This window comes from Pipra filicauda, unplaced genomic scaffold (assembly GCF_003945595.2).
Source record: "Pipra filicauda isolate LSUMZ 115617 unplaced genomic scaffold, ASM394559v2 scaffold10_size6260569_pilon, whole genome shotgun sequence".
NCBI lineage: Eukaryota > Metazoa > Chordata > Aves > Passeriformes > Pipridae > Pipra > Pipra filicauda.
The window spans coordinates 2421782-2448806 of NW_024103541.1; the positions used below are offsets into that span (position 1 = coordinate 2421782).

At 39.9% G+C, this 27025-nt stretch overlaps 1 protein-coding gene across 2 annotated transcripts in view; it reads right to left on the reverse strand.

Moving 5' to 3' along the window:
- The window catches only part of ADCY5 (adenylate cyclase 5), a 207949-nt gene that overhangs the window by 96928 nt on the left and 83996 nt on the right, over positions 1–27025 (reverse strand). The window contains exon 1 of one of the 2 annotated variants that reach the window (XM_027725586.2): positions 13541–13570. The exons of the other annotated variant lie outside the window; for it this stretch is intronic. Coding sequence (XP_027581387.1) covers positions 13541–13555 — 15 coding nt within the window. The 5' untranslated portion in view covers positions 13556–13570. Of the gene's footprint in view, positions 1–13540; positions 13571–27025 lie in introns of those variants that run through there. 2 annotated transcript variants of the gene reach the window in all.

The following is a 27025-nucleotide window of genomic DNA, read 5'->3' on the forward strand; positions in this document are numbered from 1 at the left end:
GTTCTTTATTCTTATCAGTTTAACTGTATCAACTTAAGACAGATAGAACTAGAGAAAATGATTAATTATATCTCCAAGATGTTATTTCATTGCAAACTTCTTTGTGCTTTCTGATAATCAGTCCTAAGCAAATATGCGATATCTCTTCAAAGGTAAAGCAGGTGGTCCTTGACAGTGATGACTGGCACATCCTGCTGCAGAGCTCTTAAAATAGAAGAAAAACTAAAAGGATGGTGAAAGTCACAATTCCAGATATGCAGTGCAAAGTCAGGGGAATACAGAAACAGAGCAGACTAGGATAAAAGACTTAAATGGGTAATTTCTGTCACTGACTTCCTTCATCCACTGAGGTCTACAAGACTGTCTTTAAAAGTAGTCAACTGCTCTTTGAGAACATCAAACACAAACTACACTGATTCAGACATATATTCTTTACTTGCGAAAGAAAAAACCTCCAAACCCTATTCCTTTTAAAGAAACTATTTCAAAAACTTTAAGCAGAAATCAAATGATAAAACCAACTATTTCAGCAATCTGATGCTAAGATGTTGGCATAATGCCAGGCATCACAAACAGTACTGACCACTGCTAAGCTTGTCTGATGCTTTTGTTATTACCAGAGCCTGTGCAGCTATTTCCCAGGTGGCTATTATCCACCAGTTTGCTTGTTGCATTTATATTTAAGTGAAAAGTTCATGATGTCTTTGTAGTCTTGGAAAATACATCAAAGAACAAAAAAGAGAGAGACAAAAGGGAGAGTGTAGTGGAATCTCAGAAGAGGCAGAACCCAAACTAAACGGGACAGAAGAGGGAAATGGAGATGAAGAGATCAGAACAGAATACCAGGACTGGTAAGTTATGGACAAAGAAGTACAAATGGCTTTCTGGAATGATTACATATTTCCTTCTTACAGAACCTGAAATCAAACCACTATTTTTTCCTCACTGTATTTTCTGCCTCAAAAATATCTTCTACTCAATAACAAATTACATGTATAGTCCCTTCACCCGGTAGATTTGCAAAGAACCAAATGGTCTTTGTTGCCACCCCTTGCTGTCAGAGAATGGAAGTACTAAACACTGTATTTGTCCTGAGACTGCCTTAAACCAGAGAAGTGAATTGAGAATGCAGTGAACACATAAATACTGAATAATATTCATCAGCTCACAGGCCTTTACCTGCCTCAAACAAGGCTCAGTAGGCAATGTGTCACATTTCCAAGCATAAGTGCCCAACTTGGAGATTCAATTTGCCCTTAATATATCACTTTTACAGTTTAAAATTACTATATTTGATTATCAGCACTGCACAGATCAGAAAGAACTATCTTACAAATGGTTGTTTAATTACTTCAGAACAAGCTGTGCTCCTTTGAAAGAGAAACTAGTTGGAAAATCAGCACTGTATTTTATTGGACTTTTAATATGTATTTGATAAAAGCGAATATCCAGGACTTGGACTCCAAGGAGCACATTTACCTTCCCCACCATTTCCTACCATTACATATGGGTCAGATGCTAGATATCATCAAACTATGCATACATCAGTTCTAAACAACAAGAATTAAAATGCTAGAATCCACAAGAAGGAAGGGAATTGCAGATTGAAACAGGAAAATAAAGTTGGGTTACTTTCCATGCCTTTCTTTAACTCAAGGAATGTGAGCAGAGTGATTTCTTGGGTGAAGGGAAGGGTAGAGAAAAGACAGACCTAAAGTGTACATTGTTCTAAGTCCACTGTCCTACATACTATCTAAAAGTCACTAGAATTGGAGTCAATGTAGCTGACAGTGAACAGTAAAACAACTTGGTTGATCATGAAGTGCCTCTTTGCAAGCATGCCTTCTCAGCTCTGCTCCTCAGTTTGAGTGCCGAACATCAGCTCCAGCAGCAAAGGAACAAAAGGTGCACCTGGCAGGAACAGCTTCCACTTGAGGAAGAAAATGTTTGGCCCTTGGTCTGAATGCAGATGGAAAATGTGCTCAAGTACATTGATTCCTAAAAGCGTCTGAAAGCAGTCAAAGATTGCTGACATTGAAAATCATCTTTTAACAGAAGGTGCAATTCTCTCAGGGGAGATGAATAACCTATGCCATGGCATCCCAATCCTTCCCCTGCTCTGCAGAATTGCCTCAGCCCAGCTACAGTTAAATCTCATCCACTAAGTGTTCCATCAAGTCCCTTTTTCAGCTGCTCTGTCTGTAACAGCTGTATCAAACAGACAACACACATTTCTTCATGCTATCTTATGATTAAAAAGGCAGGCAACTCTACATTTCTGCTCACCTAAGTATGTAAGGTTTCTACTTCTGTACTCCAGTGTTCCTTATACAATAATCCATCACCAGCAAGCACTAGGCAAAGAAATATCTTTGGTCCCTCTAAAGTCTTTCAATTTTTACCACACCCAACTGATGAATATCTGATAAAGGACACAACACAGGAGATGGACAATGTGGGAACTTACCCTACACATGAGAAAGGGTTTAGGCAAGTGGACAGTAGTCTCAGACTACCACCCTCACCTCTGTCCTTAATACACACCATGGACACGACCACAATATTTTTCAGTAACTACATTTGACACCTGCTCAACGTGCAGAGATCACCATTGATGAAGGAACTAAGCTCCTTCTATACTGTGCTGTGACTTGACATTTTACCTCATGTAGTCAATCTGTTTGTGCTAAGATCCATAAAATATCGACACTGTCACAAGTACTTTATTCACACAGAACAGAATTTATGTAATCATTGAAGTTATTCCCACTAATTTTTACAATTTTCAAAGGGAGGTTTATCTTCTAAAAAAACTATTACGTTTCTAAAAAAACCCTTTTTTCACACATTCCCCCTTACATCACAGTCTGCTCTGATCTGCTGGCCTCAACTACACTGTTCTTTGCCCACCTAATTCTAGTCCTTCTCTATTTGGCAAGGTATACAGAAAGTTTGTGCTAAGATCCATAAAATATCGACACTGTCACAAGTACTTTATTCACACAGAACAGAATTTATGTAATCATTGAAGTTATTCCCACTAATTTTTACAATTTTCAAAGGGAGGTTTATCTTCTAAAAAAACTATTACGTTTCTAAAAAAACCCTTTTTTCACACATTCCCCCTTACATCACAGTCTGCTCTGATCTGCTGGCCTCAACTACACTGTTCTTTGCCCACCTAATTCTAGTCCTTCTCTATTTGGCAAGGTATACAGAAAGGGACTTACAGTTCAGACCTCTAGGATTAAGATTCAATCAGGATTTTAGCACTTATCAGAGACCTTTTACTCACCAGATCTCATTAGACCAGATCCCTTTCCAAATTTAGTTTGGTAAATCAGTCCTTCCTGTCTTTTGTTTGACTATTGCTTCCCTTTCTCACTTTGTGCATTAGAGAATCCATTTTTACTTGCTCTTCAGCACCTGATTTAAAGTAATTTTGTGCATTTTCAAGGCATGTGCATTAGAAATATTCTCCAGATCCTGTGCTGCAGGACTCAGCCACTAATCCATTTAAGCAGCATGAAGTGATAGGGAAGTCAAATGCAAATTCAACCAGAATATTAAAAAAATTTGCCTTTTTCTCCTGGCCCCTGTAGTGGTTTGAACCTTGTTTTCCCCAGAGGCTAAGAGAAGTGGTAGACCCCAAGGGGTGGAAACCCCTCAATGGGCGCTCCTGCAGAAATGTAAACATACCACAACCAGACCGGAAAAGAAGAGTTGTAGTTTGGTGGTTGTAGGAGAGGTGGCCATGTTGTAGAGCCACGAGGTAGAATGGCTGGGGGCTGCAGGGACCTGGAACAGCATAAAGCTGGGCTAAGTTATGCCGGGAGATGTTGGGTACAGAGCAGCAGCCGACACTGACCAGAGAAACGGTGGCAGAGAGCCAGAGATAAGACCTGAACTGAAGGAGCCAACATGCAGCACCCCAGAGGGAAATCAATTTTTGGCATTTCTGCCCACACACTCAGAGATTTTTCAGGTGTATAGCTGTCACTGGTTCATCAAGATGCTTTGATGAGGTGTTTTTAGGAGCTAAAACTCAGTATCTGTATGAAAAGTTAAATTTCTAAAACGAGTTTAAACAAATGAGCCGCTTCTACAGTAAAGCATTTACTTTGGGCACCCAAAATCAAATGTAATTAATGTACTTTTTTAAGGCTCAGAAAATTGTAGTTTTTGTTCCCCTGCATGTTCTGGTTGAGCAATTATATCCTGAGTTTCGATGGAGACAGGCATTGAGAGGTATTAACAAACACAGTGAGGGTCACTGTTAAGAAGAGTAGAGGCTGTTGATTTTATTTCCCACTGAAGTCTACTGGGAATAAATGAACTAAAGGATTCCAGAAGAACAGCTTGTTCTCCAGGCTTTACTCTGTTCAGACAGGAAAAACATAAGTTATTAAAATATATACACAGAGCACAAGGACTGGAAACAGGCTGTGAGTTCTTTTGCTCTCAAAATCATAAGCAGAAGTGTAGACTAAATGCCTTTGCTCTTCTTACTGCTTTACTGCTTTTTGATATTATTATTAGTGACATGTCAGCATTGCTGTCCATGCCACTTCCCTCATCACACTGTCACAGACTGCCCATATCACAGAGGTTCCCATTCAAATCAAGGTTTCATAGTCATGCCAGCAAGGAAACTAATGACTGAACAAAAAAAAGGGCAGCAGTCCGCTTCACACAGGCTCAGTCTTCCAAACAGCACCCAAATCACCACTATCACTACCTCTGCTAGACAGGCAAAACTCCAATCCCGAGACTTCAGAGAGAGATACTTCAAGAAATCCTACATTAGACCAATCTATCACTCTAATAATCCACACAATATTCCTCCAAAATCCCATTACTTTGGTATTGACTCTTCAGCATGACGGTTAGTGTTCCTTTTACTATCCTAAATGCAACATGCAAGGGGAGGAGGGAGCACTGACCTCAGCCAGTCTTCTCGGTACCTACCCTGTACAATCTCTGCCCTATCTCCAAACTCTGGATTAGGTTTCTGATTCTAGCTGTAGAAAGTATAGAGTTAATTTTGTATCATCAGAAAATGCACTAAGCATTAAATTATTTCCTACTTGATCATTAACCTGTCAAATTCAGCATAATAAAACCTTCACCAGTTTAAGGAACTACAAAGGACTTGTCATGGAGAGAATTTTAAGAAAACGACAATCACGTATAAATTAAAAAAAAAAAGTAGTGATGCTTCTTTCTGCAGCTGGATCATTAAGAAATAATTTTCCACCTTCACACAGTAAAAGCAACTGCTTCTGCAAGAAGTTTTTTTTCTGTCTTTAAAAATAAAATCCTTGAAACTTTCTGAGCAGTCTTGCAAAGAACTCATCTGAACCAGAGAGTCACTCAAAGTGACACTTTAATGCTTTTCAGGAACCAGGCAGTGGTCTGGTATACATTAAGTTTATGATCTATATTTCCCTGTAGTCTATCACAGCCTAATAAAACTATGTCAACAAGTGTTATGGAGGGAGGACTAACACAGCAATTTTCCAACCACATTATGCCAGCTCCGAAATGCCAAACCTCTCCTCCCAGTGTGTCTGCAGAGCCTGCAGAGGCAGTGCATTGAGTATATTGCAATCTCAGCTGTAAGCAAGTTACCGCTGGCCAATTTTCTAATACAGTGTTAAAATGCAAGAGATAATTCCAGGATCTTCAAGAGTAGTAGGAGGAAGACAGTATTCCAGGCAGAGTTTGCATTCCTGAGTTTGGAAACATCTGCACTATCAAATAAAGAGCCTTTTATAATCAGTGGCAAGTTAATGAATTTCTCCAAAGTATAAAGAGAGCCACAGAACAGAGATCCTTAAGTGGTAGCACACTGACAGATGAGGGCTATAATTTTGTGGGAGGAATTTCAGTGTAACTGCTTTTCCCTCACTCAGTTGTTTCTTCTGGTGGCTAGCTCCACTAGCTACAGACTTCCTAGAAAGAGGGCCAGGAGGGCAGCCAGGGATTTCAGGCTTCAGGGTCTACCTGACCACCCACCTGAGCCAGGCAATCAGTGCCTGTTCAATGCAAACTGTGCAGTCTTTGACCAATATCCTCTGCTGCCACAGGGTTTAGCAGAACAATCATGCTGACTCACCTGATAGAAACCATGAGGTTGGGACCCACAAAAAAACATCCATCCTCAGGACTTAAGAGTAGAGGGTCTTGAAGGATATTTCAGAAGGCTTCCTCTCCTTATTCTGAATAACTGACAAACTGAGCCCTTTGGGTATTCACAGAAAGGAGGGCTTCTGGCTATGGACTGGGTGTCCCCATCAAGCACATCTTTATACGGCCAACAGTTTCACCAGTGAAGTGAGCAGACAATACTTAGGGTGGCCTTGTCTGATAGTGATGGACGAGACTGTCCTATCTCATTCACTTCTTTGCTTGTAGCCCTGCTTGATTTATTTGTAGCAGCAATACATTAATGTTATCTGACAGCTACTATTAAAGTGTCACAAGCATGTGTATGCAATAACACAGATGCTGCAGGGAATTCGCTGCAGGCCACTGTCTTCCTAAGCATAGAACACAAGGGGAAGCAAGGGAAATACCTTGTAAAACAGAAATCTTTTACTCCCTACTGCTCTTATTCGGAGGGAAAATTGTCAGACGGGGAAAAAATATTACAGAGGCCAAGCACATGCAGAAGGCATGGTAACACTCAGAAAAAATGAATGCTGCAAGTTTTCCCACCTGCGTCCTGATAATTACAGAAGTCAGCAAAACCAAAACTAAGCCCTGCCACCCAAAAGACAACATCCCACTCAGGTACCCAATGCCAGAAGCTTGGCAGATTCAGACAGTGGTGCTGAAAGTGGGCTTTTGGAATACTAGGAGACATAGAGAAAAATCCTCTCCTTTCAAGATTTTTCCTTTACAGCAATGCACAAGCATGGTGATAAAATGGCATGCCTATGGTTGATGACATTTCTTGCCTCCATGACCCCTCAAGTACTTAAAGATCTATTTTTACACCACGCTTAAAAATGAGATAGTACCCTCATGTCTCATATGTACAGAACAAGAAAATAATTTGTCCAAGGTCACAGAAAAACACAGGGGCGAAGCCAGGATTTGCATACAGATTTTTCAAGCACCAGACTACCCAATACTTTAACAAAAGCATTCACCATCTTCTTCTCTGTCTCAGCCTTTGAGACGGCAACTGCACAGGAAGAACTAAGTAAAATATTCTTGCTGCACCACTTAAGTCAGTAATGTTAAAGAATTTGCCTTAGCCATTTACTGTATTAATTCTGAGAAGGGAAAGTGATTCCAGGTCCATAACTCATGAAGGGCTGGAAACACCTGACAGCTGCAAAACCCTCAGATACTGAGAAATAAAGCCATTGTGATCTAAAGAGCAACAACTTCATAAAAAGAACCAATTATTTCTGTTCTGTGTGAGACAGAGCTTTTCATCTGCAAGTATGTGGAGGACACGCAGGAACCTCACTGGTCCTTTTTCATGGTCTCAGTAAAACCATAAAGTAGTTTGTCTTCAATATCCAAGAACTATGAATCAGAATGATCACTTTTATATTCACTGAAATTCACAGGTAATGTATAATTCTGTTAATTTTTCAAGGAATGCTGAAACTGGCCTCCAGAAAGTCAGTCTGAGCTGGGGTGATTGTAACTCACTTGCCAAACAAAAAGCTCTTGATTTTATTACTAGGACAGATATCTCATGTCCCTTCCTTCCCTACTTTAAAAAGTTATCACTGCAAAACACAACTTTCTATCACACACATAAATTAAAAAAATAAATTTATCGTATCTTCTTGTTGCTCGAGCAAGTTGACTCAGCCACCTGATGTGGCAGGTTAATCACAAAATGGAGTACCACTCATAATCAGGCAGGGAGTACAAGGTAAGGCCTAAAAAAAGGTGCTGCTCAATATTTATTGGTGCCCGTGCCACCAGTTTGATGTTGTTTGCTAAAGATTCCACCACACAGGGCCTAGCAAACGTATGCCTGGAAAGATTACTACATTTTTGCATGTCAGAGTACCCATACACCATCAGTGCAGTGCACTTTGCTCAGCCCCCCCATCACTATCCTCCAAGCACCTTTCCTTCTACTCAGCACCATCACGACGCAGGATGGCTGATGCTTCCAAGATCAACATGGAAACAAACTGTAACCTATTAACTGCATAATCTACCTTCTCTCCTTCCAATGCCAATATGGTTAAGAAAAGGGTATGGGTCAGATTTGCACAAGTATTTAGGCCAGATGTGCAGATAAGCAGATAAACTATGTAGATATACATTAAATCACATTAAGTGCCTATCTGCCCCATTTTAAACTGAGCTTCTTTGCCTTTATCAGACTCATAGTAATTTAATTCAGCTGATTAGAAATCAAGGTCTCCAGGGCCAACACAAAGTTTACTTCAGAGCACTCCAAGCCACAATGCCAGCCACAAACTGCTTGTTGCCCTGTGCACAGAGCCCCAGTGCATGCAAAGAGATCCCAGGTGAGTAAACCAGGGATGTCAGGACACTTGTGTTGTGGGGGACACAAATCCTGAGTGTGAGCTCTGCAGAGAAACAGAGGATGAGGCTCATGATGGCTATGTTAACGTGCTGCAGCCAGTTACATCTCAAACTGTGTCCTGGCTTCAAGTGCCCCTAAGGGGTAAAAGTGCACTAAAAACAAAGGCCAAATAAAACATGCTTTAATTCGCAGCCATTAAACCCCCAGCTGCAAATATAACTGAAGCATGTTTCTTTTTAAAGAAGCAACACAACACTTTCTCCCTCCAGCCCTGTTAACTTCAAAGGCTTCAAAAGTAACTTGATGCCACGACTAGAGGCAAAGCTGCCATTAAGTGCCAACTCCTGCAGTTGCAGAGATTTTGAGGTCCCAAATTCTGTTTTGATTCTCTACCTTCAAATGAATAAAAAAAACCCAAACACAAAACAATAAAAGTAAGATGGGATGCAGTTCCCAACAACTGAGTGCCTGCATAAATGACAAGATCTGGGAGGTGAGGAAATGCACAGAACCCACAGTTGCAAGACATAATCTTACAAATACTTCTGATACACTCCGGTGAAGATCACCTCTCCCTACTACTACATGGCTTGTCACAAAGGATTTCTTATGTCCCTGTCCCCTCTTTTATTACAGTTTGTGCTACCAGTCTTGATCAAGTTTAGCACTTGCAGAAAACAAATCTGAAAGCCCTTTCCAAGCCTCTTCTCCAACGTGCATACATCACAGCTCACTGGGCTAAAGTCAGCAGGGCTTTAAACCATGGCTTAGCACATCAACTTCAACCAACACTGAGTTTCTGCATTCCCATCACACACACAGACTCAGGGACTCCCTGAATTCAGCTGCAGACACTGAGTGGCTTGCCCTGATCCCTGATTTAGCTTCATGAAACCCCTCCCGGACCTGGAGACACAGGCCAGGGTCCAGGTGAGCTGGTAACTTTAGAAGACTAAAGGCAAAGGGCAACAAGGCACCCACCTCATTGTGCTGTGTCGACACTGCCAATCCTTCCACCTTTGAAAAATCAACCAGAGCACAAGTTCCTGCATTGTCAGGACTCTGCACTGCAGCCTAAGCATGACTGGCACGTCCATGTGCTCAAATACAGAGAACTAATAGAGGGAACAGGTTAGAAAGAAAGAAAGAAAAAATCAGTGACAAAAAAGGGAGGAAGCCCTGTGGCTACCATGCACTTCCATGAAAGATTTGATCCTTTCTTATGCTGACGATGTTCTGGTACAGACTGCAAAGGAACAAGGCATTTCCAAGCTTTTAATTTATTTTGCTGTTCCCAAAATATAAAAGTTACTCTTCAGATTTTCCTACCCCTGTGCACTTAAAAATAATGTAGCCATACCAAAACTCCTTGGTCACTGATGGGTCTGTGGAGAGAAGGATCAGTCCAGACAAAAACTCCTCCTCCCTTTCCAATTCTCCATCAAACAGATGGGAAAACAGGGAGAGAAAAAAAAAGCTGAGGAACAAATGGCTGAGCTGACTCATGCCTTCAAAGTGTCCATTTAAAATGACCAAGTAACTATTCCTTAGGTCAAACCAGAGTGAATACAAGTCTGCATATAAAAGTATCTTGCATAAATGCAGATGCTAATCACAAGTCTAACTTCAAACAAAACACACTCAAGGATGCTTCCCATTTGTGTCAGTGCAATATCCAGGCATCTTGCAATCTTTCAGTTAAGGCAATAGAGGTAGTAGAGGATTGAGAGTAAACAGTCCTCAGGGATAAGGCTGTAATCCAGTCACACTTGTACATGCATCTACACCCTTCCCTGGACAAGACCTGATGGAATAAATTAGAGCAGTTAAGTGAGAACAAAAATAATAAAGAATTTTTTTTTTAAAAAACATATAAAGATAGCACAGAAGACTTCAGCCCAGGTTCCACCTCTGCAGCAGACCTACCGCACAACCCACAGCTACTCACTTAATATCATCATATGCCAGAACTTGGTTGTGGATTATTTTTGTTTCATATCCCTTCTCGTATTTAATCGGGCCTCTCAGAGAACAGTTTACAGTTACTATGCAGCTCCACAGCATCTAGCACAACGTGGCTCCAGTCCTGGTCCTGGGGAGAACAGATTAATAACCATTTATTACAAACAGTGTGGCCCGCCCGTGGCAGCACGGAAAGGCTGGTGCAAGGCACAGCAGACACAGCACAAGTACTCTCCATGATTTAACTCTACAGTCCTTTCCCTGGGATAAAGTCTCTCTTAGTGCCTTCAGCTGGTCAGAGTAAGCCCTTAATTTCTATAAAATAAATAAATCAATCCACTTACAGTAGCAAAAATGACAGTTGTTTCCTATCAACTACCTCTAAGACCTCAGCTTGTTGAATCCATTCTGACACCCCCAACCCCAACCAACTTGTTCAGTCACAATATGCAGCCATGAAAGCTACCTTCAAATAGCAAACTGAAGTATGATTTCTTCCTTCCAGGCCATCTGTGTCTCCCCCAGAAACATATTCTTCTATGATAATGAATAAAACCTGTTTTGCTTGTGTTTTGTTTTAGAGCAATTTGTAAAAAAAAAGCAGTGAAAATAACAGACAATGTCTTTTTCTTTAAATATTTCCAACATAAAATAGGAAAGCATGCCTAAAGGTTTCCAGGCCAGCAGAGGTTTCTTGTTGTGTTTGTTTATTTTAACGTAAGTAATTTGGAAAGCATGAGAGCAGGACATACTGGTACCAGCTATGTTATCTCAGCACTACTGCAATTTCCCATGGCCTACACTATCTGCAGGACCTCTGTTTCTTTCTGATCATGAATTCAGAAACAATGATAGAGCTGAATAACGATGAATAATAAAGCACAGAAATCTTGCATTTTACCAAGGCTTCCTGGCTGGTGCCTGCACAGAAAAAGTTGGCATGGGAGCTGCCTTATAAACTCAAGTACTTACTATTCAGAAGACACACAAAACCTGCACTGCCCTGAACCCAACCTGATCTCCACTCTCAAATTTTCCTCACTATCCTTTATCTGCAAAGGGTATTGAGTGTGTTGGTAGGTCTACAGTGTATTCACAGGCAGAACTAATACATAGCACTGATGATGCAGACAAGCAGAAAACCATGTGGGTGCCCTAATGACAGCAGTGGCTCTCCCAAATGCCGTTCAGGACCCTGTTAATGCAGCCATGTGAATGCTGGCCCAGTCAGGCTCACATCTGCCTGCAAAAATCTTGCAGATGTAGCCTACTTCTCTCCACCAAGGCCAGAGAGCTCTTCCACTGTTGTCAGTTAACAGCTGGCCCTGAGCAGGACACCTTGAGCAGGAGGAACAAGGAATGTCAGGGTCTGACCAGCTAAGCCTTGTCTTCAAAAGTCACAGCAATATCTCACTGACCAGTAGCTCCAGACTGTGAATGAACGGCACACCCGAGAACCTGGGGGGGAAAATCTTCACAAAAACTCACTTACTTTTAAGCTGTAGTGGAGAAATGTGCATTTCCTTGGATCAGGGAAGGGGAAACATGAGGGGATGAGCCTACCATACTCTGTTATTGGCCAAGTCTAGCAAACAGCAAGTTAGAAGCAGCACAGTGTGGAGCCCAGAGTGTAATTTCCCTCCAGACTACTCTAAACTTGGAATGGGGGTTTTTCCAAATTTATTGCTTCTCTGATTTCATAACAAATTAGCTCCATGTACCATACAAGAATTGCTTTGCTGTCAGCCCTGCAGGCTTAATTTGGGGTCTGGGAAGCAGCGGGCTCTTCCCTTCTCACACATTGTCAACAGCCACACGAGGTTTTGAACACTGAGTTCCACCCACACTTGTCCTTGTACAACCCCAGCGAGGCCTTTCACAAGGTTGGACAGGTGTAAAATGACAGAACTTGATCTAAAGCAACACTAAAAAGACAAAGCTGGGGGGAAAAAAAAAAGGAAAAAAAAAAAAAAAAGGCTGTTGCTCTGACATTACTTATTAGACTTGAATTGACTACGAGTTTTCTGCTTGTTTTTATTTTTAAAAAGAACATCAACGTATCAAATCAGAATGAAGATAACTGAAGGAAAGGGGTAGGAGGAAAGACAATTGCTGCCAACAGTCAATGCAATACTACTGTTTTTGCAGAACATGTGTTCCCTTTAAAGGTGGTCCAATAAGCTACTGCAACAGCCACCCTGCTACTCGATCACTGGAGAATGCAAAATAGATGGTTAGAAACTCGGATTGTGGTGTCACAGGCAATCTTTCACATATTTATCTCGGTGATTCTTAAATCTAATTAACTTTTTTCACCTCTACTATGCAGATCTCTCACTGATCATAAATACTATCCATCAAAGTAGCATAGAAAGAACTCCTGTTGGGTGCCTGTTCTAGGTGAGGCAGTGCTCATATTGACAAACAGGAGCAAAGGCTCTGGATTAAAATAATCTAAGTTAAACTTGGATGTAGTTGCATACACTAATTGAAAAGATTGCCTAAGAGCTGCAGTAGTCCTAAATATGCTGAGCACACGAGCAAGCAAGCACACTGTCATGATGCTGACAGATGACAAATTTGCTTGTGTAGTGAACCCATACAAGTAGGAAACAGCTGGAAATGTATTGTAATGTGTGCTCTATACAATCTTGGCTAATATTCCTCAGATTCTAGCTGCTGGCCAGCCAGGTGCCACTGAGTGACAATTTTGGTATAAATTTCTGTTTGTGACTAAAGGACCAAAGAACTTTAGTTGAAGGGTAAATATTTGATGAAGGGCCAGCATAGGTTATCCTAAAGTAATGTTACTTGAAGGCATAGAAACAATAATCTTCACATGGAATTTACTCACAGCCACAGTGTTCTGGTTTGAATACTGTCCTCTGGTTTAACTCAGTCTTCTTCCATTCTTAGTTGTCTTATTTATGCATAAAACGGGCAAGCAACTATATTTTAAAATATTCAGTGTTAGGTTTTTTTAATTAAGGAGAAGCTACTTCCTCTTAATTTCCCTATGTTAGAGAAAGTCTCCATTCCTTTACTTACCCCTTCTTCTTCCATACGTCTAATTTCAGGAAATTAATTCCCAAGCCCGGCTAACCAGACCTGTATGCAGTATTCCCAACACCACGAATTCTCATGCACTTGACGACAAAACAACTAATCCCCTCTTGGATTGGGAGCACTTCACCAAATGCATCTCAGGGTTGTACTTGTCTTTCACGGCTGCATCACTACAGCAGCTTAGTCATTCTCGGACTGACTCATGCACCGTGGTCTTTCTCCTTTTCTGTCATTTCCAATTGATGAAGGCTAAGTGCAGAGCTGAAATTAAACCCACATGATTTAACACCTATCAACTCATAAGACCCTACTTCTAAGAAAGAAAGAGTGCACAGCTGTAAAACAGGGTTTAAGGCCAAGGTTTCTGTTTGTCAACTGACATCGCAATTGACATCTCCTGACTTCAGGAGAGCATCCTGACAGTTCACTAAGATGAATTTGCTTTTTCAAATATCCATCTACATTTGCTGTTGTTCAGACCTATGGCATCTTCTCCAAAATGATGCATTCATTAAAACTCCTGGTAATTCAGTGTAGCACTGTTTGCCTCTTTTACAATTCCTTTACTAATTTTCATCCCTCTCTCCCCTTCAGCACCCTTAAAACTTGCTTGCATTTAGATGTGTCAATTGCACCATCCCTTCTCCACATCCCTTCTTTAGCAAGGCTCAGTTCACCTTTTCTCCCCTTCTCCCTCTCCCCTGCTGTCAGCAGTATTGTCCTGAGGCAAAACAGTTATTCACCTTTAATCCATTCCTAGGTGGTCTTTAATTTAAACCCAGCCTTGGCAGTTGCTGTTCTTTCCTTACTCTATTTTTATCGTTGTAAATATGTTCAGGCAGGCAAAATAAGAACAGGATTGCTTAAATTAGGTGGGTAGTTAAATGACAAAGTGTAATGAAGCAAGTCAAAGTTTGTAACACTGCAGAGCCTCACCTTCTGTAACCCGACACAGAACTGAATCAAGAGGCAGAAACACTGAGCCAGAAACAGGTGAGGTATCACTCACAGCTCTGCCACAAGCATCCTATCATTGCTAGGAAATAACGAGGTACAAGCTGTGTACTTGTACTGAGGGCAGTTACAACTTAACTGGCTGGCTGTTCACCTCGTGGTTTTGCTCAGATCCATTTTTTCTGCTTCTGTAAGGACAGTTCTAAGAAATAATAAAAACCGATTCACATTAACAAACCTTGAAGCAGTCAGAGAGCATTTTGGCAGCATATCTGGAACTAAATATTTACTGGACACGTTTCCATTCTAGGGACTTGGCCAAAATGAGAGAGAAGGCATGTGAAGCCAGCATTTTCCAAAGCAAGCATAAAACCTCACACACATTATGCCACACATCCCCTGCAGAGAGATCACAGAAACCTGGCTGCCTTGGAGATCATTCATCTGAAAGAAAAAACAAGAGTGGACTGGTAGGCTGGGAGGCACATCAGACAGCCAGCTGGGCTGTGGTGTGCCAAGGAATAGCTGAATTGACCCTGCCCCTTGCTCCTTTTTCTCTAGCAAATATCGCTTCTCGCTCCACCGAGGCAGAACTCCAGCAAATGTTTACACTATTGCAGGATTAAGGTGAGGTTTAAAAATACCCTTTTGAACATTTTGCTGTATGTGTGATGAGAACATGTGATTGCCATCATGCTCTGAAACAGACTGCTTACTTTTGTTATCACCTTCCTTTTCCCATAGCAACCCTTTCCAATCAAATAATCCCAACTGATCTTGGAAATCAATCAAAATCCTATCATGTTTACATACAATAGACCACCATGACTCGCTTTCATTTACAATCCTTGAGCTTCAAACACTGGTTTAAAACAGGTCACAGATTATTATAATCATGTTTACACAAGAAATATAATATGTCTATCTGTCAAAATATTGTTAATATTTATTCCACATAAATCTACCCCAAAAACCAAAGCAAAAACTTAATGAAAGATTAGAACTGAGGCAGATTGGAAGATGTAGAAGCAAATATTTGAATCAAACACTTATAATACATGGATGAAGCTTAAAAAAAGTTGAGTTCCAAAGATAGAGCTGTCCTAAATAAAATGGGCAGCTTCACAACAAGCAATAAGGCATGTGAAATTAAAACTTTCATGGGCTATGGAAGACATCAAGACCAAAGAGAAAGGGCAGACTGCCCTTAAGAGTCAGGAAACAGAAGTGCACTGCAATCTTATGTAAGAAGAGGAAAAAGGGCTACCTATATAGAAAAATAGCAAGAACAGAACTTGCTTTCAAAGGACAAAAAAATATAACTAGATGGCCAAGCATTATGGCAAGATGAACTATATGTCTAAAAGTGGAAACTGCCACTCCTCAAGGAAAAATGCATGTAGGAAGGGGCTACTTTATGTTCAAGGGCCAGGAGGAATCTTTACAAACAGACACAACTCATTAGTGACTCCACGTTTCATCTCTCTTCAAGAAACTATTTTTTCTATTACAGATGGGGAAAAAATGGAGCTGATTTCCACATAGTTTAGTACCTTTTCTGAGAGATTCTGCTTTGTCCTATGCAATGCAAGTTTGGATGGATTTCAGTGGGAGTTAGCAAGTGAAGTTTGCAAACAAATGTCAGGAAGGAACTCCATGTTATTTGTACCTAATCTTATTTTTCCATGTGAAGTTATCTGGGGCAGTTTTGTTCCTGCTGGAACCCTGCAGTCCATGGGAGTTTCAGGTAATCCATATCTTGAATTAAGCATTGTACAAACAAAAGGGCTGACACACTTAAAAGTCAAAGTTCTTTACTGCTCTGCCTAAGTAAAATATGGGATGATACAAAACGAACCTGAAGAGTTCTTGATCCAGTTCCTATTTCCATAGATAACTTGTTATGGATAAAATCCATACTCTCGGTTTTACCTCATAACTTTTCTCAGTTCTATGAGTTCACACTAAAATCCCTAAACCAGAAAAATCTGACGCCAAGATGAATTCAGTGGTGCAAATATGAGAACAAGTAGATCTTATTCCCAGTTTCTCTCTCTAAAATTGTTAGGGTCTTCAATATCTACAGTGACATAAACGTGCCTTTATTGCCAAGAGAGTTTGCACCATTGAATGCAAACTTTGTCAGTTTTTTACTCTTGCTTCAAGAATACATGCAGAACAACATCTATTTTTAATTTTTCCTTGTTTAATCTGCTCCTTAGTGTTGAAGTTTGTCCAGACTGGGAGCTAAAGCTTATACAGAACTGATCACCAATGAAAGGGAATTTGATTTTTTGTTGTATCAGATATGAAACAATCTGTAATAGAAGCATACATAATCAACACAAAAATCAATGCAAGTCTGACCAGTATTTGATCACAGATCAAGTAACTGATCCAGTAGTTATCCAGTAACTGATCACAGGTGGTAACAGATAAAGTAGAAGTGCAAGAACTCTTCAGAGTAAAATTAGGTGATAAACGGCACACAGAAGGAAACATCTCCCTAACCTCCATCACCTGCCATAATTTATGGTCCGAAGCACAGAATTTTTTCTCTATAGAGAAAAAAGGGTGAAACTATCAGTGGAAATGTTCCAAACCTTGGGTAGGCATAATTTTGTTCAGTTCTCATCCGCTGTCTGCAATGGGATGCAGCAGTAGTAGACTGGGAGCAGTGAGAGAAAATGCCTACTAATAATAATGTAAAATATTGCTTGCTGTCTTCTTCCTTGTAATTCTGACATATGTTCTGTTAGATCACCACGACACGCTGAGCAGACATGTTCGTTCAGCTTCCCACAGTGGAAGCTGTAGAAATAAATATTTTTACTCCCAAAAATATTTTTCCACCCACAAACAATGGCTGTTAATTTAAAATCCCGCAACACACACAAATCAGTCCTGTTCCTGTTTGTTCTGTGCCTAGCTCGAGACAAAAATGCATTTCATGTGCCATCCTGTCCATTCATTTCATTTTGCCCTAGTCTTCCTTAATCTTCATTGACCTCTAAAGTTCCCTGTCATATTCAACTACCTACCCTTCATCACCTTTTCCCAATTATATGCACAGTATCCATTGATCATAATATGAAATACTGTACTGATGTCCCAACCATACACTTACTTTGTAGAAAAGTAAGTATTCCTAAACCTTTATTTCCTGTTTCTTGGCAGGATGGTCAAAGTAATCCTACTATTTGGAATTGCAGCAACTCAGTGAAGAGGATAATAACGTTAGTGAGTAATTTTACCAGCATATTCTGTCCTAGGGGACTCCCCACATGCAATACAGTTACTGGCTTCAGAGAAATACAGAAAAATGATGTTTGCAATCCAATATTTAAGGAAACTTTGTGCCCTTTGGCATCAGGGCCAGCTGGGTGATGAAAACTTCACTCAGCCTCCCAGTAGCTGGAGATACCTAAAGCATAAAGGAAGCACAGGCCTTTGAACTCTTCTATTCCATGACGCAGGCTATCCTGTGGGTGGAGCTGGTGACGAGTGGGGTGCTACAATGGATATGTGTTTCGTGAGGAGCTAAAATACAGAGCAGTATTTCTTCACTGAAAAATAAATCGTGCTGAACTTTCCACAGCAATTCTGTCAAACAGTGACCTGAGGCATTAGGCTGACCCGGGAACACAAACCTAGGATAAGTTACAGAACAATCTTCCCTTCTCTCCTCTGCCAGGGAACCCACATTTTCCAACATGTTATTTCAAGGCAATGTGAGAAGCTTACAATACTCCTTTAATCCTCTTAATTCCCAAGTGTTGGCTTTGAGTGGGCCAGCACTATTTGTGCCCAGCCATCTCCTGGTCACTTCTTTGGCTCACACCACTTCACTAGATAGCAGCAGGGATGAAAGCTGCTTAAAATTCTCATTGCAACCCAAAGAACGGCTGCTATTCCTGCTGAGGATCAGACAAGTTTTCTAGTAGGTTATTTCTCTCATCTCTTAAATTCACATATATCAGTAGATTTATTTTTTTCTGCAATAAATCTTCAGTTATACTCTGAAGCTTTTCATTTCAGAGCGGGGTACAACAATAAGGATGGTGGGTCCCTGTCTGCTTCTGCTTTGCTGCTTAAGCGGTAACATATTTCATATTACACTGGATTGCTGGGTTCTAAAAGCCTTTTCCTTTCAAATGAGAGTATGATACATTGCTTTGGCTTCTGAGCCTGGTTCTTAACTGCAGTGTGTTCTGCACACATCCCAGAGCTTTACAGCTTCTAAGAGACCATGACAGCCTTCAGTCCTGCAGCTGTTCTTTGTGAGGTCCAGATCTTGATAAGTGTTTTGGTCTCAGATGAAAGATGATCTGAACACCCTTTTCTTTGATTGTTCTACTAGTACACAGTACAGATCACGATTTGGCCATAACTCTGAAACTAAGCAACTCCATGAAGTTTGAACACACACCCAATTCTGTTCAAATTCTGATTTTAACATATAATTAATAATTAATCTATTATATCTATATAATCTCTTCTATTTCAATCCTCTCCATGTTGCCTGTGGTCCAAGATGCCCTGTGAAGGAGAGAAGAGAAAACCTTTTACTGTTGCTTCCAGTTTAGATCATGAGGTCTACACGCTTATCAGTGTGAACTTCAATTTGCAGATTTTTTCACTAGGAAAAGAATATTAAATTAGAGGCACCAAAGTGGTTTTATTCTGATGGAATTCTTATAGGAAAAGAAATAAATAAAATTGTAAAGAAATACCCTTATGGAAAATTCAAAGTCTATAATATTTTTTAAAATTATGCATTTATAGCTATCTATGCTTTCCTTCTCTTGCATTTTTTAGCATTTAGAGGAACATTTGCATTATGGTAAATTGTCAGTGAGATCTAACATAGAAGCACTGTTTGCAAATATTATTAAGGTAATAAGCAAAAAATTTATCTCAAAACCACGAGAAATACTGAGATGCCATAATATTAATAACATTGCAAAAATGTTCTGATGCTCAACAAAATCAAGATCCACATTTGTGTTGAACACGATTCAGAGATCACTGCTGAAAGAATCACTTCACCTCATTAAGAATAAAGAAAAGTTCAATACTACAAGACCCTGTGAGACAGTAATTTGTAATTATTAAAATGAATCAATTCAGAACTGATAAAACACAGCATAAATGGTAAACAACACAGTTGCTACAACTTGTACTAGCTTTCCTCTATTCCAGCTCCTTATTTCTCCATTGTTTCCACTCTATTTCCAACCTCATCTGATTTACTTTGAATGAGACCTGTTAAGCCTTGGATTTAGCTTAAAGACTTTTTCCTGAAAACAAGATAAATCAGCCATTTGCAAAGTTATGAGCAGTTTCTTTGATTTATCTCAGTGGTCACAAGGAACTATCATTAGGAATCTCCTTCCCTGGCAATTTCTAAAAGCTGTCTGGACACCATCCAGAGTCACGTGCTCCAGGGAACCCTGCTTGGGCAAGGAAATTGGACTAGATGACCTCCAAAGTTGTCTCTTCCAACCTTACCCAGATTGTGATTCAGTGAAATAAGAGAAGGTGAATATTTACTGATGTATCCTATAGGAACTACAGCAAAAGTGTAAAGTTAGAAATGGCATTTAAATTACCAAAATATTCATTCCTCCTTTAAATACTCCAGTCCAGTATCTCCACCACTTTTTTAAGCACAATGACATGATACAGTTGACATATGTTTCATCACATAAAATGAAATGAAGTCAAATACTAAGAAAAAACAACAGAAACTGTGGTACTGGTAAATAAACAGGAACATGGTCTGCATGACCCATACAGCAATGCTGTTATTCTACTCCAACAGGAGAACAACGAGGATGATTACAGGGATTGAAAACACATCCTGTAAGAAGTACTGCAGTTGCTTGATTTAGGAAAGGGAAGCAAGAGTGACATGATAATATATTGTTCAATATATGAAAGGCTATTGCAAAAACAAGGGAAATTATCTGTTCTTCATGTCACTGTTAGCCAGGACAAGAACTTAACTGCAAAAGAAAAAAAAAAAGCAGATTATCATCATTAGTTTTCTTCTTCTTTTTTTTTTTTTTTTAATGTAACAAACACAACTTTCTAAATGTGAAGATAATTAAGCAGTGAAACAGATTGCCTAGGGAAGCTGGGAAATCTTGAACTCCAGAGATGTTACATAATAATTTAGACGGGCCAAAAATGACATGAGTAGACACTTAAGCCTTATATCTTGCTTTTTTAATTATTATCTTACAAGTACGACTTTCTAAATGGTACAGTTTCTTAATAGATATGGTGTGTCAATTAGCATATCTCAATATTATACATTATGCCAGGAGAATGAAACACTGAATAAATACTCAAATTATTTTATTTATTAGAAAGACTTATTTTCTAATTAAGAGGAAAATGCTCTCTTGCTTGTATAAATGAGGGATTTAGCAGTGTTCCCAAAGAGGCCAAAACTCTCACCCATTTCAGTGAGACAGCAGTAATTATGAACATCATCATCTATATAAGGTTTTTTAAAACAAAATAAAAAAAAAACTCAAGCAGAACAATTTCTTGCTGAAGAAGAGAAAAGGCACTTTCACGCTTTGCCAACAGAGGTTGCCATGGATGATGAGTTCCTGCTTGACAAGAAAGAGCAGCGTACGAGCTTCTTCCTACGATGTGCTTACTTTCTTAATTACATTATATAAAAGGAATTTTATTCCATCTGCTTTATTGGTGACAATGTGCTTGTATTATGGAGTTACTACAAAGTCAATGACACAAACATAACATAAGTGAAACAATAAGACACATGCAAAATAAGAATGACTCTATTAGTTTAAATGTTCAGGCTGGTTTTCATGTGCCAGTTTCACATTATAGTGAAAAACTTGCTCATTTTCTTAACCACATCATTTATAACACTGTTTTTGTTCACTGCTATAATGTAATCTCTTCAGACAAGGAAGCCTTGATAGGCCAGAAGTCATTTATCTGCTTAAAGCAATCTCAGTCTTGCAATTTGGGTTCTGACGGGACCTGCCTCACTGAGATCGTCATACTTAATCACTGAACACCTAAAATGAGAATTTTATATCAGCAGGGTTTAAGGACAGAGCTATGGACAAGGAAACACATCTACCTTCCAAATGATAAGCGTTCCCTTTCCATAAAGTTGTAGGAAAGACTTGTATAAATCAGTCGTTCATTCTCATCTAGAAGACTGTGTGCCAAAGTATTCCCTCCATTAAAAAAAACAGAAGAACTTGTCGTGATTTAGAAACAAATGACACAGAAGTAAGAAAGTGATTGACAGAAGTATGTGGTGTCACAAAATACCAGCAGAATGAATATCAGAATCCTCTACTCTCTTTCATAAATCAACTCCAATGGGTTATTTGAAAGTTTACCAGGTCCTAGTAAAGCTACACAATTGCAAAATATTAATGATTCTAATGAAGCCAAAGCCTGATCAAGGTTCAAGGAAAAACTGGACCCATCTGGACAGTTGTCCAGAGACATGTCCAGAAATGGAGTTCAGCGAGGGCAAGTGCTGAAGGAATTAGTGTCAAACACTTCAGAGTTTATGTTAACCTCAAAGCCATTGGCTTTAGGAGGAGCAACCTTCCTGGGCAGATTAACTGCTTTCTTCTGTAAATTGACCTCTGAAGTACCAGGACTGGTTACTGTCAAACACTCTGCAGATGTAATGCCATATGCTGCTTCCTACGCTTTGTTTTCAGAAACAGTGCCATGGAGATGCCCTGAAAATGCCCGCTTACTTGTATTTTTCCTCAAAGAAGAAAGTCTTTCTGCTAAGTTTCCTCAAAAAGAAAGCTGAATCATTACTGTCTGAGTAAACCTGTGGTTTAAAATCAATGCAACATTACAACAGTCAAATGTTACTCATATTATTTAATCATTAAACAGAAACTTAAGAAGCTGAAGTTGTAATAACATCTCTGTAAGCAGAGTTCACATGTCAAATGACTTAGTCCCTTCTACTTTGTGACTGCATAGTAAGTGGTGCTATAACATGTTTGGCCACCAACCTTGAAATTATTAAACCCTCACCACTTATTTCAATGTGGGATACTCAGCTGCTTTCAAAGCACACTTTTTCCATGAATTTCAAATTGACTCGTGCTGTGTAATGCAAGTGAACTACAAAAAGATTCTATGTAAGGGGAAAAAGCCTTTCCTTCCCCATTTCTGCCATACAGCACGTTCCTACACTTTGAGATGAAAAGGGTCTTTGAAAGCCAAGCCTGCTGCCTCGATGCAACAAGCAAATGTTGCCTTGCTTGAATTAGCAGTAAGCCCCTGATACCTAAGGCTGTGTATTGGTGAATATTATTTTAACTACCCTCATTAATTTAAAAAGAGGTTTTTCCATCCTGAGGAATGAACAATGACAAACTTCCTTATGGGTTAAGTTCTTAAACCCTCACTGCAATAGCTTTTCTGACTGTATTTCAAAAGGAATTTTAATTCTGCTTCAAATTCTCTTAAAAAGGGATGTTACTTCCTTACTTTAAAGAGAAAGGGAAGAGTAGTGTTAATTCGTAGTACTCCTAACTCACGAACTGTTGCCCTCTTGGGTGCAATACTGCCACTGAAAAAGCAGTGTAAGATGTTATCGCTGCAGTAATAAAACCAAGAAAACATTTCACAACAGCAGAGTGCCTTTATCCCAAAGGCTTTACAGAGATACCCATACAGGAATTTCAGCTTCTGAAATGCAGTCACACACACTCAACTTGGTGCCATTGGATGAACCTGCTGGAAAAGGCTAAGGCAGCTCAACCACACACAGGAGAGCAGAGAGGAGGAATTCCAAGGGAAATTCAAGTGGAAATTTAGGTAGGTTTAATGCAACCTGGTATTTAACCAGGTCTAATATCTCCCATTATACTATTTTTGCATAAATATACCTTGCCTATTCCACATGTGCCAGGACTCCCATTTTTCAATCTGCTATGGAATAAATTGTTCTCATATTTAAATGAACTCAAAGAGAAGGAAACACTATCCACTTTCAAGGTTGGAAAAAAGCTACTTGGGACAAGAAAAACACCCCACAAAGTCCTGTAGGTGGTAACTGGCCTTTGAAAGGTCATTAAATACCGGTATGACTGACAAGCTTTGAAACAGAAAAATGCCAGACAGAAAATATCCCAGCATCAGTATCTCAGAGGATATAAAACACTGTCTTCAGCTGTAAAATACACCCCTCTAAAGCCTTTGTGTATGAATCATGGGGGTTTTTTTGTTTGATTTACTTGTATTGCAATGATGAGCTGGAAGACAGAGGAAGGAGACAGAAAAGCACAAGGTGCTCCTGTCTTACCAGCAGGCCCCTAAAAGAGCTCTCAGTTCATTAGAAAAGCCCTGGAGAGTCCCCTTCCCTCCAGCTAATCATCCCAGAGAGCTCATTTCTCTGCAGTCTGTCTGTCCAAGACCAACAGAACAGGATTTACTTTGCGACCCTTCAATCTGTGCAGGCTAAATTGAACCAACGGGGGCTGGCTGAATCTTTAAATTAATGAAATATTAAAGTTGGGGGGTTTTTCTGGGAATCAAGTGTCTGAGTAAAAAAATAACAATAAGAGAGATTAGAGCTCTGAAGTGCAGTGGTTTCATGCTGGCTGCACAATATCCATCATCGCAGAACTTAGAAATCCAATGCAGATCTTCATATAATGTTTCACACTGCTCTCAGTAAGGCCCTGGATGAGTCCCATCTCTCAAAGTCACGTAAGTCAAACTGTATTTATTACTAATTTAGGTTGAGCAGTGCAACAGTATTAACTCCAGCATGAAATACCACAAGCAACAGATGTCCAGCAACAACTGTTTTCCTACAAATAAACAAACTAGTGTGTTGAATTCTTGAGCAGCATCTAAAGAACATCAAACTTCACTCAGAGATCCAGCAGAGAACTAAAACAAAGCAAAGCATACTGCTGGGAGATGCTGAACTTCCTTATAGGGGCAAAAAATGTCTAAGAAAGTCAAATGAAGTCAAATTTATATCCTAGAAAGGAGGAGGAAAATATCAATAGATCGAAATAGCTTATTTTATTGAACTTTATGTAAATAAAGACGGTTTATGTAAGTACACCATTGTTCACAAAGAAGTTCTCAGAGTCAGTTAAGTAAAAACACTTGAATTACTGCTTTGAGTAGATGCTTTCTACATACACTCATTTGAAGCACTCTTCTTTAAAAACAGAGCTATCAGCTTTACACAAGGTGGGGTTTAAAAAACTGAAGAATCAAATGATCCTCTGTGTTTAGAGCAACTTGCTAAACTCCCATTTCCCCCCAGCTGCCATACATAGCTTTCCCATAAAAGGAAACTACTTTGGCTAACTTGAGTTCAGAAGTTAAAAAATCTTTTTGACGCAGACCTGAGAAGTACCTGCAGCAAAACTCTGAAAGAGCAGAAGATGCTATGCAAATTTCAGGATAAGACTTAATGTTCTCCCCATAGCAGGACATCATTCTGGGGGGCTGAGCCACAAAAAAGAGGAGTTTTCAACCAAGAGAACTCGGGTGAAAGCGCTGCTCGTACAAAGCCGCTCTGGGATTACCACCACCCACACAGAGCCTTATTGCATCCAAGAGAGTTCAAGGCACAGAGCGACTGCTGCAGCTTCAGCATCTCTAACAAAATCAGGACCGACTAACCCTACTGATACTCTGTATCATGTGCCAGAGGTTTCTATGCCACACCCAATTTAAAACAGTTTGAAACAAGGTGAGCAGAAAGCCCCGTTAGTGCTGAGCTCCGAGACAAGACTGTGAAGTGCTCCTTATTTTACCCTTGGAGGTGCAGGGGATGAAGGGAAAGGTTCCTCTTGTAGTCCTCCCAGTTTTGTTAGATGTTCAGCTTGGACACTTCGCTGTGCCCAAGTTTATCATGCTATGCAATGGAATAATCCTCGCTCCTGTGGAGGATGACACGTGCTTTGAGATGGTGAGAAACACAGCACACGCTGAGCGCTGCTGGCAACGCTCTCTACAATCGCTCCCTGCTGATACAGAGTTTGGTACATTCATTGCTCGATACTGAGCTACACTACTATGATTAGCTACCATGAGCAATCTAATGCCACTGCTTAACTATTTTTATGTTTCTGCCCTCACAAAAGCAAATATTTCCTTAAATATAATTCCTGTGTGTGTTTTCCACAGCTGTCTTGTGAGCAAAGAAAACATTTCTCCACTCAGGAGTGCTTTGCTTTGGCAGGGGAATGATGCAGAGCACTAAGCCATCACACACTACCATCTTTTCCCTTTTTCTTGCAGAAAGCGAGGTGCTGTTCACAGCGTGGGCTGAACAAGCCAGCTCCTCACCCTGCATCGCTGCCACACACCAGCCACAAACACTTCATAGATTTGCCTGCAAACGCTTTCTAGAATCTATATCCAGTACCAGCTCTCTCAGAAATTGCACCACAGTATGTTAAGTTCCATTTAGAGTTCAGACATGAAAGGAGCATGTTCTACATCAGTGGTACCAAGTATCTCATTTAATACATGGACAACTGTTGAGTTAGACTCCTGTCCACAACACCCATGGCACCTGTGTGATTGCCTGGACCTCCTCTCTTTGAAGACTATGCTAAAGGCAAACTATTTTGAAAACAGCATGTATTGTATGTGGAATATGGCCAGGAAGAGAGGGAAAGAAACTAAGGAGAATATCCTCAAGCATAAATGCTAAAGAAAAATAATCCTAAGTTTTTTTCTTTATTTACAATGAAGCCATTCCATTTAGAAAAGACAGATGTCATCCACATTCACAATCTTAAAAATACATATAAATAAACAGTGCACCCATCAGCTAAAATTATTGATTTTCTAATTCCTGTAATCTCAATAAATTGAATTAGGCACTTGAAAAATATAGACCACTTTGTTCCTTTAAAATCAGGGCAGGGGATAGAAATACAAGCTTTTGATTTCAATTTAATTCTGGTTCTGACAGAAGAGAGATTTTCTATTAAAAAGTACAACATAAGATGTGATAGCTTCCTGCTGGAAAGCACTGCTAAAGGAAGAGATAGATCCTCTTAATTAAGGTTGTCTTGTATTTGTATCCCTAAAACAGACATGATCAATAGGTGCAGAATAAAATTGATTGCTGCAGTTCATTTCATTAGGTGAAGCAAAATGTCTCCATAGAGATTAAGCATGTCTTTAATATCTGAAGGTGGTAACATCTGTCTGCTTGAAACTGTGAGCTCTCTGAGGCAAGGTTAAAAAAAACCAAAACAACCCAGATTACTTGTAGCTGCATAATTCTTACTGCTGTCTCCCCCACTCCAAATCACTGAACCCCACATTACAGAAATTATTCTTAGGGCTCTTATCTAATTGACCCTTTGTACTAGCACTAAATGTCACATCCTTCCATAGCAACAGCTGCTAGACCGAGCAAGGTCTCGTCTGTCACGCATATTTCTGCATAGGAGTCATCCGGGAGCTCCAGCAAAAGGCAGCTGGGACGAGAGGGAA